The 12,071-nt window shown below is 38.2% G+C and overlaps 1 protein-coding gene across 1 annotated transcript in view; it reads left to right on the forward strand.

Annotated features, from left to right (window-relative positions):
* Window positions 1–12,071, forward strand: part of GAS2 (growth arrest-specific 2) — a gene marked incomplete at its 3' end in the record, with an annotated part of 45,117 nt that overhangs the window by 31,843 nt on the left and 1,203 nt on the right. Inside the window, exons 4-5 of the mRNA XM_010010743.1 lie at window positions 5,380–5,443; window positions 9,944–10,088. Of these exons, the coding sequence (XP_010009045.1) occupies window positions 5,380–5,443; window positions 9,944–10,088 (209 nt within the window). The remainder of the gene's footprint in view (window positions 1–5,379; window positions 5,444–9,943; window positions 10,089–12,071) is intronic.

A 12,071-nucleotide genomic window follows, 5' to 3' on the forward strand; every position in this document is an offset into this window, starting at 1 on the left:
TGAATTCTGATCGCAATTGGAGGCCTATGATAGTAAGTATTATGCCCCTTTGGAAAATCTCTTCACTTTCAGTGAGCTAAAAAATGCTTCACAAATGTGAACAGTGGATAGGAAAGAAATTAAGTACAAGAGAGGAGAGCAAGAGGTGAGTGATCAGGAGAGGAAGACCTGTAAAATAAAGAAGGGGCAGCAATAAGATGGAAGCATTGTCAAGAAAGAAGTTACAGCCAGAGAAGGGCAGGGGTAAAAGCTTGCTAGGATCTGGAAAGGAGCTATGGTTAAAAAAAAAACCACTGGAAGTAGCTCGGAAAGATGCAGGCAATGAGGACAGCAGATGAGAAGTAATTGAGATGAATAAGATGCATAATAAGATGAGTAAAGCAAAACAGTCTATAACTGTCAGGACACCTAAAATAAGCTGGACTTGTATGCATGATTTCTAAAACTTCACATGGCTTTCTTGTTGAGCAAATACCCTCAGTGAGAGTCTCTGGCAGGGTAGATATTTCCATTCATGTTATGTAGTTGATCTTTGCAGCCTGTGTCTGCTACATTTAGAATTTGCTACATGCCTAGTTAATTGGATGATTCCTCTTGCTAATGTTGGATAGGGGAGGGCTGGCCAAGGATTATCCAGGAATATTGTTTTCTTCCCTCTGTGGGAGCTTTAAAAATTATAGGAAATTGCATACAAAAAATGTATTAATGATGCAAAGTGAAATAGTTTGGCTGTAATTAAGGCCGGCTGTACTGCATTAGTTAAACTATAACTGTTTGATGTGGTCATGGGTTATTTTTCCCCTACAAGAGCTACGTTCTTTTTAGGGTGGACCTTGGTTTAGTATAGTTCATGAAGTGAAAGAAACTCCTAATTGGTATGTTGTTTTCTCCTGCCATGCTTCATTGTAAAAACCTGAAGATGTTTGGAGAATGGTGCAAGATGCAGAAGGGTAGTATTTTGTTGGTACTACTGAATGGCATCAGCAGAAGTGACTGTGGCTCCATCATGTAGCTCTCATATGCAGCCACAGCAGCCATATCAGACTTTGTAGTGGGATCACTGGTTGTATTGGCTTTAAATTCATGCAAAAGATAAGATTAGGAAACTCAGCAGTACCCTAGAGGTCAGGCAGTAAGTATTTTAGAATAGCACCTATATAAATGTGCTCTTTTTAGTATTTAATACCTATCCTTTAATTCCATGTGTAGAGAAATCTTAATTTTTCCTTTTTCTTTGAATTCTTTACAGCACAGCGTAGTACCGTTGTGGAAATGAATTGCTGACTGTCAACTTTAAAGGTTGTGCAGCGAATTGTGTGTGTGGCCACAGATAGAATGAAGTTGGTTTCTCAGAATCTTTGTTCAGCTTCCAGTATTTACTGTGCTAAACTGCATATAAATTGCTGCAATTACAGCAAATGTGTTGCTTAGCAGATGTCTGTTTGCCATGTAAGGTATCTGGGATTAAGTAAATAGTTGAGACGGTGCCTATTACGGAAGTGCAACTATTAATATAGATGATAGTAAGTAATTCAGAAAGTGTTAGCTGTAGTTCCCCGGTTACAATAGAATGCCATGGGTACAGGTGTTACATATCAGTCTGAGTTTCAGAATGAATTGTGTGTAGTCATCAAATTACATTAGTTATTAAAATATACCTATATGTACAATTAGATATTTTTAAAGCTGGATATAGTGTAGTTAGCCATGAACTCCAGTATAGTCAGAATGCAGATATGAATTAAATCAGAGCACAGCAAGAATTAAAGTATTAATGCATTTTCTTTTTTAGTGGCATACTTATTTTTAATAATAAGAGATTTTGACATTGCATAGGGCTCCTGAAATAGTTTTTGCCGTCTCTTCTCTCGGATATAGAATCATAGAATAGTTAGGGTTGGAAAGGACCTTAAGATCATCTAGTTCCAATCCCCCTGCCAATACTTATTTTTAATAATAAGAGATTTTGACATTGCATAGTGCTCCTGAAATAGTTTTTGCCATCTCTTCTCTCGGATATAGAATCATAGAATCATAGAATAGTTAGGGTTGGAAAGGACCTTAAGATCATCTAGTTCCAATCCCCCTGCCATGAGCAGGGACACCACACACTAAACTAGGTCGCCCAAGGCTCTGCCCAATCTGGCCTTGAACCCTGCCAGGGATGGCGCATTCACAACTTCCTTGGGCAACCTATTCTAGTGCCTCACCACCCTCACTGTGAAGAACTTCTTCCTTATATCTAATCTAAAGTTCCCCTGTTTAAGTTTAAAGCCATTACCCCTTGGCCTACCACTACAGTCCCTAACGACGAGTTCCTCCCCAGTATCCTTGTAGGCCCCCTTCAGATACTGGAAGGCTGCTCTGAGGTCTCCACGCAGCTTCTCTTCTCCCGGCTGAACAGCCCCAACTTTCTCAGCCTGTCTTCATACGGGAGCTGCTCCAGTCCTCTTATCATCCTCGTGGCCTCCTCTGGACTTGCTCCAACAGCTCCATGTCCTTTTTATGTTGAGGACACCAGAACTGGACACAATACTCCAAGTGAGGTCTCACGAGAGCAGAGTAGAGGGGCAGGATCACCTCCTTTGACCTGCTGGTCACACTTCTTTTGATGCAGCCCAGGATACGGTTGGCTTTCTGGGCTGCAAGCGCACACTGCCTGCTCATGTCGAGTTGAAGTTCTTTGAAAACATGAATTAGTTCAACTTCTGTAAGTAAAACTAAGGAAGGAAGTGTAAGAAACGTTGCTCTTTCTGTTGTCTAGATGGAAAAGTGTAAAGGTAGCTTTTTTCCCCTGGAAGTTTAGAAGGCAGCCTTTTGAAAGTGACTGTAAATGTTGAGGTTTTTCTGGTGTTGCTGAATAGCACCAAGCAAAAAGTATGTCAAGATAAATACTCAGAAATCAAGGCACTCAAAAGTGCTGCTTGTTCCGAAAGGCAGTGATCTAATTTGCTTGCTTGAAGTTATCCTGAACTTTTGGGACCAAGATAATGGTCCAAGAAATGCAGTCTGGAATCTCTCTGACTTTTGCTTTAATGCCTGATCAGTCTCTTCTGAGGTTGTAGCCATTAAAAAGCCAGTTTTGGGGGGGAAAAAAATGCAAAGTTTGGTTTGAGAATCTAAATTATTTCCAGTGGGTATTGCAGTATACAAAATGACATTTGTTTGTCTCTGAAATTCCAGAATACATAAGCTGGTATAATCCTCAGGAATGCTAATGTTTTCTTCTTGAAAGTGCTGTGTCACCATCTTCTCATTGGATGACCAGATGTTTGTTGTGATTGTTTGTTGCCTGCACAGCTCTTCATCCTCTCACAATGACTTCACTGTGTCATGTTGTGCAATGTGAAATGCATGAAATGTGTCTCGATTATCTCAAGTCAGATTTGCTAGCAGACTTGGAATTTTCTTTGAGTAGAAGAGCTTTAAGCATTGACAGAAAACCACTTTACCGTAATTAAATCCTCTTCCAGTTTTATTTATGGTTTTGGGTTTTTTTTTGCAAAAAGCATTATTTGAGCCTCTCTTTTTCTCCTCGGATCTGCATGTGTGTGCAGTGTAATTCAGAAATATTGGACTCCTTTTGATTATTCCAAAACCAGTTTATTTATATTCAGGGGAATGCCGTATTTCTTTAGGCTTACTTTGGGGCAGGCCCAACTGGTTTCAAACCAAAGCAGAGGGATACATTTCTAGGGACATGAATGTATGTAACACTTGAAAAATACTCATTAATAGTAAAGGTAAACGTTTCATAAAATTACTGATATGGCAAGGAAGAATATTGAGCGTAGCTGAATGTCTAAGTCTGCATATTTTGTATTCATAATAACAGATACTTGAAGGATAAAAGTATATTCCTAGTGCAGTGCCATTTTAGTTCTCATGCTCTGCAGTTTCACTTCTGGAAATACATTTGAGTGAGATTAGAGAGGAAGAATGCACGCATCTCTCTAGTGAAAGATACAGGGATGAGCATTCAACTCACAACTTGCTATGCATCTATTCAAGTCAGTGGAGCTCAAAGTTGAAGTTGCAGAAGCTGAAGATCTGCACCAGGGTGTTAGTTATTTAGAGATGCTTAAGTCTGTGGCTTCCCATTCTGGATCTCATACATACAGCATAGGACAAAGTAATAACTGAGAGCTTTAACTAGACATTGCAATATCTTCTTCAGGTATTGTATTTTTTTTTCCTTTATGCATTTGATTTAGGTGAGTCTTTAGATAACCAAAATATTTATACAGCAGATGTCTTAACCTTAACTCATTAAAGACAAATCAATTTTGTTGTTCTGTTTCTTTTATATTATACAAATATTCACACAATTCTTTTTTGTCAGTTCAATCTGAAGTACAAGGTACAAATCTTTTAATGACTGTGGAAATTTATAAAACCTGAATTTTATCTACAACATGAGGTGTTTGCTGCAGTAAGTATTTCTGGAGAGATCACAATGGCTCGTTCCTTTTTTCTTTCTTCTCTTTTCCTTTCTTCTTTTGGGGAGTTGATCATGCAGACAGCCACAGGCCTTTCCTCATTTTTTGATTTTGTATTTTGCTTATGTGTTTTGCTGGACTTCTCTACAGAACATTATCTGAATTGTGGGGAAAAATAAGGATAATAAAAAAGAATTATTTTGCATTATGGTGTTACTTTTAATGAGAAGTTCATGTTGCATTACAACTGCTTCTGAAGCCAAAAAACTCCAGGTCTTGTGTGGAATCCAGACATAGAAAACTTGCCTAATGGGTATATATGCATATACAGAGTAAAAGGTTTTTGTTTGGTTGGGTTCTTGTGTATGATGAGCTAAATTCCTAAAGTATTCTAGTTCCATATTTACTTTTAGAGTGGATGCATAACCAATTCAGGACCAAATTAGGGGAGATATATCTTCGCTATTGCAATTTTGTTATTTTGGTGATTTAAATAGGCTAAGAAAAATATTTATCTAAAGGATAGCAATTCCTTTAGCTTGTGGAAAGATAATATCACTTCAGTGTTATTAATTAATTTTTGGCATTCTCCTAATTTTAATGTTCTGCCAGAGTTCTTGATTATTTTTAAATAGTTACGAACTTCTTGCAGGTTACCAAATAGCCCAAATAATTACTCATGGTTTAGATTTAGAATGGTATTTTCAAAGAAACCAAAGGATAACTAAATAGGAACTAACTTCCTAAATCACCTGCACGTGAAGGATGACTCCTCAATCCTATCCTTTTTAATTCCAGTAAAACTCCACTGCAAACCCAGGACATCCAAGTTTTATCCAAGTCAAGAGTTACAGATGTTGATGATCAGGTTCCATTCATCACAAAGATCTTTAAAATAGCTTTTGTTTTACTGTTTTCCACCTTCACTTTACTTTTCCAGTTCTTCACAAGCAGCCAAGAGAAGTGTGCCTTTGTTTGCTGGAACTTGGAAGGATTGCAGCAAGGTAGGTGAAAATATTTAGAGAATAAAGAGTTATTTACATTTTTTACAGCAGTGGCTCTTGAGAGATTTAATAAATCAGCACATCTTAAGCTTTTATGCTCATCAGGTTCAAGGTGAATGCTTGTCTTGGTGTTACACAAGAATATCTTGCAGGTATTTTCTAACAAATACAATGAAATCTCTGTGCCATCACCTCAGTGAAGGTATTTGTTAGTTATCCCTATATTAGGAAGACAAAGAGTTGAGAATTTTTTTCTCTAAATAATGCTTAGAGCTCTTTATCCTTCTAACAGTCAGATCTCTCTGTAAACAATTGGGATTTCATTAAGTTCACTGGTAATAAGTTGATACTTATACAGCCTAAATCTGACCTCAGCAACACTGACTCTCATCTGTTTTACTGAAATAAACTTAACTTTGGCTTTCACCCCCAGAAGCAATATGAGAAGTGAATTAACAGTCTGTCCTCTCTCTCTGTCAGATGGTTCTACCCAGGCTGGACATTCAGTACACTGTAGCATCTTTGATGTCTAGACAATCAAAGTTACAGGAATTAGAATGTGATTTTCCCCTTCTTACAGATGAAGATTTAACCACAGAGTGCATGAGATCTGCTACAAAATACATAAACAGCAGTACAGCTGCCCAATCTTGCATGTAAATTGCAGGTGCATTCATCCATGTGTGTCAAATGAGAGTGCCTTGCTATTCAGATAGTTCCATCAATTTATGAATTCCTTGTGGTTGCAATCAATGCAAGGGAGGCCCTTGCTTATGCCTAGTGTAAGAACTTGTCATGCTATAATTGCATTATGGGTCTTCATATTTTTGCTTGGAGAGCTGCTTAACTAGAAATGTGCCTCTTGGTCAAGTTTCAGAAAAGCCTTCGCTGTCAGTGGAAGCTTGCAAAGGAATAGCACTGGCCAGAAAAAGAGTTGATTTACAGGTAGCAGGAATTTTGTTATCTCTAAAGCTTGGATTTAGTTCAACATAGCAAAAAAAAAAATCAACTTTCCATGAATAAGAAAGAATTCTGATCTGCAGGTGCTCAGTGAAATTGATTTTCATGATTCTTAATCTATCTGAGCAAACAAGCTGCTTTCAAGATCCCCAGCTTGGAGGTAGACCTCCCAGCATCCAAAGACCCTGTGCTCTGGGCACAGCTGTCATGAATGCCTGCTCTGCCGCAGGTTGATTACTTGGTAGCATCCAGCTTCCTTGGTTAGGTGGGATTGGATTCTGGTTAGATCAGTCTCAATTTGTCCTGAAATTTGATTTTTCAACAGATCTGCAAGGGAATTAAGGTAGTATTTTACCTTTCCTAGTTGTCTTTTTCTCTTAAGCTTCCGTTATCTCAGATGTTTTCTGCTACTGAAAACTGAACCAATCAATGAGAAGTGATTTTGTTATTATTCATTTGCCTTTAAAATATTTTTATTTTGCTGTTTATTTATAACACATATATATTACCATATGTTATTTTATCTATTATATTTATGTTACTGTATTTTATTCTTGTTTATAGCTTAGGGGTCAAATAACAAATGTCTGTCTACTTATGCCTGCTCTAATATCTCTGAAAACAAAGCCGCATTTGTTATAGTGTAAGTTTCTAAGGTGAACAAAAACTGTTGAAAGGGAACATCAAGTTAAAATAACTGAAAATTAAATACGCGATGCCAATTTTGCCTGAGGTGTGGTAAACCAAACTATATGGAAAAGAACAAGTAGTTGCCTCCACTAAGCATAGGAAAGAGGACATTGAGCTGAACTGTTGTGCTGCTTTAAACAGGAGAGAGGTCAGATGTATGCTTGCTTTGTAAAGCAGGCTGGGTCTCTTGACAGTCTTGGGGGTCTGCTTTCCAGAACAGGAGCTGCAGACTTCTCTGAAAAGGTGCCTCAGTATGTTTTTCAAGAATGAAAAGAGTACAAGACATTGAGTAATTTCTTACTTTTAGTTTTAGAAGCAGAATGATATGTTCAAAGTGGCTTCTCACAAGGAGCTAGGTCTTAGCACGCTTTGCCTAGCTAGATTACTCTTAGTCTTGAGAGTTTGTAACTCACATAAATCAACCTAGGCCTTCTTAATGAATCTAGAGTTGGGATTGAGGCACAAGTGAGCAGGAATTGGGAGTGCTTGAGGAGGGGAGAGAACTGAGCTCTGTTCTACTACACGTGAACCCATTCAACAGATACCCTGTGGATGAGGGAAGACAGCTGATAATTCATCTAGGTTGCAACAATGCTTTTAGCCTATTCTCTCGTAGTGTCCCTGTAGGCAAATCAGAGAGATAGAGTCTGCATGAATGGACTGTACAGCGAGGGGAAAACTGATGTATGACTGCTTGGCTCAAATGTGGGAGTTCCAAGTGCAGGTAGTAATAAAAATAGAGTCACCCGATGAACTACCCTGATTTCGGGTGTTTCTGAAAACAAAATACTGAGGTCATCTGTGAAATCTCAATAGCTAAAATGTGCCATTGTGTGCACCAGAAGTTATCATGTGGGTAGAGTGAGAGCATTTATACAAGGGGGAAGTGTCCTGTAGGATGAAACTGAGCACTGATAATACCTGGGGCTATTGCAGTGGGTTGCATAGGTCCGACATTCTCCCAAAGTATTTTGAAGTCAGAGATTATACAACGGAAAAGAACTTAATTATCTTTTCTGCAGAAAGAATGATATTCTTGGACAAATATGAAACTCTGGGGAGTTAAACAACTCCCACAGGTCTTTTGAAATTGATGTAGAGCACTTTCAAGATCTTTCTGCTATTGTATTCACTTTTTCCTTGGTAAAAATGGGAAGTGGGGCTCTAAGAAGACTATTGGAGATCATGTTACAGTCCAGTGCTGCTTCATTTGTGGTTATGAGAAGGCAAGCTAGAAAAGAGCAGAAAAGGAAATTCTCAGCATACCTTCCAGAACAGAATTTGCACTTTTACCTCTTCCAGAAAAAGATGTGTTTTTTACATTTCAGCTTTCCAGCAACTTTGCTTAAGGTTGATAGAATATGTGGGGAAAAATGTATCTTTGTTCATTGGTTTTATTTTTCAACTCATCACTGGAGGAATTCATAATACTGGAAGTAAAACAAACTTGAAAAGCCTGTCACAATGACAAAAGTTGGAGATTATGAAAAGCAGCAGCATTGCTTAGAGTGGGGGAGTTTTATTTGATGAGTAAGACTGTATGCAGGTGTAGGCTCTGAGCCCAGTGGGAATTTAATGATTTACAGCCTGTCGTATCTGCAGACAGACAGGAAGTAAATGGATTGTGTGTAAGAGCTTGCTTCAATGTTGGCTGACTTTTCATTAGGCAGACTGCACCAGTTAGAATCCAGTAGTAGCACGGATTTGGTTCTTGGTTTCCTTCAATTTACTAGGCAGTAGTATTAGTAAATTGAAAGTTACCAGAAAAACATGCCCTTTCTCTGTATGTTTTAAACATTTTTATGATATTTAGCTTAGATTTTCATAATATATTTGTTACTGCTCAGTATTTTAGTGTCCAGACATTTACCTGGGTAAGTCAGCATTGTTCTGCATCTGGGCTATGGGCCTTTCTACTGCAAAAGAAAACATGGCTAAATTTTTGCAAATAGCTTGCTGTTAGAAGCCTACCTGGCATGATAACTTTTCCAAACTGAGGTCGTTTTTCTGGGTTGTGTTCGGTGTTGGCAGATGAAAAAAAACAACAGAGGAGAATTATCAGTGATTAGGAAAATGGGATGGCCTTTTAGACTCCTGACATCTGGCCAAGCTCTGCTACTTGCTGTGAGACACTGACTCAATCACTTGCCATAAAGCTTTCAAAAGCAAGCATTGTTTACAAGAGCTTTGCTCTCCAAGTGCTGGGTTTGAGATTCCTCATGCCAAAGTTGTATGTATTTTTGTTTTGCTCGGAGTTGCAAGTGTTTTGCCACTGTCAACAGGGATCAAAGAGGGGTTAGAAGAAGCATTAGCCCCTTCTGAAAAATGTTTGCCACATCTCAACATATTTATCTATAAATTCAGTGCAATAGCTGAGGCCAGGATAACATTTAATTCCTTTACATCTGGATTTCTTGGAAAAATACTAACACAAAATAGAAGATGTGAGTAATCTGAAGGGACATTGGTTGCGGCGGGAGGACAAAAAATAGGCAACTGTAATGAATTTTTTGAATTCAAATGTCCTACATGGGATAGCAATTTTTGAGGCCTAATACTGTTCATTAATTAGTCGTTCACCAATATATGCGTTGCCAGACAGAGAAGTTGAAAAAACCCAGTATTTCCTATAAATTTGATAAACTGAGAGCTTCTATATAAATTTAATTTTTGTATTCATTTGGAACGATGGCATTAATGTTTGATGTATTTAATACGTGTTTACAAATGCATATAGGATTTTATCACTGCACAGTAGTGCAATGCAGAGAGTAGAAACTTTTCCCACCATTTTGTTTTAAAACGGAATACTTCCTAAGAACTACTAATATGTTTGCATGTTTCCAAAAGGTTTGGGGTCGAGCCTCCTGGATTAATAAAGCTGGAAAAAGAGATTGAACAAGAGGAAACACTTTCAGCCCCGCTTCCATCTCCTTCACCATCACCAACAAAGTCTCCAGGGAAAAAGAGCACAGGGAAACTGTTGGACGATGCTGTAAGTTGTGGGAGGAAGTTTCCTCCTCTCTGGCCCATTCTGGTATTCACTTCCTTACAAAGCACACAGAAGCTCAAGTTTAGCCTTGCTTTGTGCTTAAGGCCAAGCTCCCTTCTTATTACACTATTTTCTTTTTCTGGTCACTTCTTATTCATCAACTCCCTCTTGGTGTTTTGTCTGAGAAAGTGCTGAGTCAGGACTAGATGACTGACTTCTGCAGAATGTTAACAAACACTTCTAAGTTATCTCAGGCTACTGTTTATGCTGCTCTCCTGTGTACTCCTCATGTGGCAAAAAAACCAAGCTTTTTTTTCTTCAATCATTGTTAGAAAGAAACGACCTTACTTGGAATTTCATTAAACTCTTTGCACTGTACTAAAGCTTTTATTTCTCTGATGCACACCCTAGAGGGGTTCCTTTGAAACAGCTGGAATCAGATGAAAAAGACACACTTTGAGACCAGGAAGAGGTTAAACTTGAAAAGTACAAATATATTCTGTAGAAAGGAGCAGTTACTATAGAAACCACTATATTACAAGGTGGATGTGCCACCTGGGAGTTACAAAGCATTTCTTGAAAAATCCATGTGCCACTTTCTTGTTAAAAAAGCAGATGGAATATCATGTTGGTTCATTTTATTGAAATACTTCTTATTATTTGATGCAAATAATTATTAATTTCACATTTTTATATTTTTTATTTCTTCCTTAACTTTGCAGAAACACTCATGTTTCAACAGAATTGAGAAAGAACAGCTATGTGTAGATGTACAGTTACCACCCTTCTTGTAGGAAGAGAACAGGGAGTATGAAAGTTGTCTCCAACCACCTCATTTAATTTAGAAAGCAGTAGGGATAGAAACAGAATGGAATTCATCCAGCTAGATTCCTGACCCTGCACTGCCCCAGACATTCATTCACACCATAAAATAGCAGCAGTGCTCATGTAGTCCAGACACAAAATAAAATAGGATACAATTCTGCCCTCTGCTTCCTTATTTGATTTCCAAATTCCACTCAGTAATACTTCTGTGTTCTTTGGGATGGTAAGGTATTGGAAGCCTCAACATCAGAATCAGCAGTGAAGATCTCATTATGCTCTGTTTTACACCAGTATAAATCTGTTCGCTTTTATTCTCCACAGGCCCCAGATGGCTCTATTTTGCTTACACAGTCCAAAACAACCTGGAACCTCTTAGGTCTGGTTACTCTGGGGTTTTGCTTGCTTAGATGAACCCTGGTTGACCCAGCTATCAAGGCATAGTTCACACTATCCATTTTCAGCTTCAAATTTCGAGAATGTCTCCAGAGGTGATAAATGTTGTAAAATATTATGTCAGAAATTGCTGATTATTGGGTAGCATTCAGAGGGCCGCTGGCAAATAGTCCTCTAAGCACAATCTCAGTCTTGGTACCACATTCCAAGCGATGCAGGAAAAAAACCTTGTGCATCCTCAGAAACCTGCACTTTAGATTTAAGCCATTATCTACTGACTTCATATGTTATTCCTATTGTAAACTGACTATATAAATAGTTCAGTTCTCCAGAAATGGTCACTAACACTCACCCACATTGATAAAAATAAATTCTAAAAAGCAGATTCTAAAAGCAGATCTGAAAAACATTTGTACTCCAGAAGCCTTTCCTGTTCATTTATTCAAGATAACCACAGCACCTATCAGAATGCTATAGCTTTGTTCTGGTGTTTATTGCTTTTCCTGAAACAGTTAAAGGCTTTAATTTGTTAAATATTCTGACAATATCCTTTCCCATACTTTAGACTCTTTTTACAGGCCCTGGTTTGCAAACTGGATTTGAAAAGGTCTTTGGAATATTATTTGAAGTGGACAAAACTCTAGGAAGTTCCACCAGCATTTTGCATTGCTTGACACCGATTATTAGAATTGTAGAATCACAGAATGGTTTGGGCTGGAGGGGACCTTTAAAGCTCATTCAGTTCCAAACCCTGCCATGGGCAGGGGC

This window comes from Nestor notabilis, unplaced genomic scaffold, assembly GCF_000696875.1.
Source record: "Nestor notabilis isolate BGI_N333 unplaced genomic scaffold, ASM69687v1 scaffold7403, whole genome shotgun sequence".
Lineage (NCBI taxonomy): Eukaryota > Metazoa > Chordata > Aves > Psittaciformes > Psittacidae > Nestor > Nestor notabilis.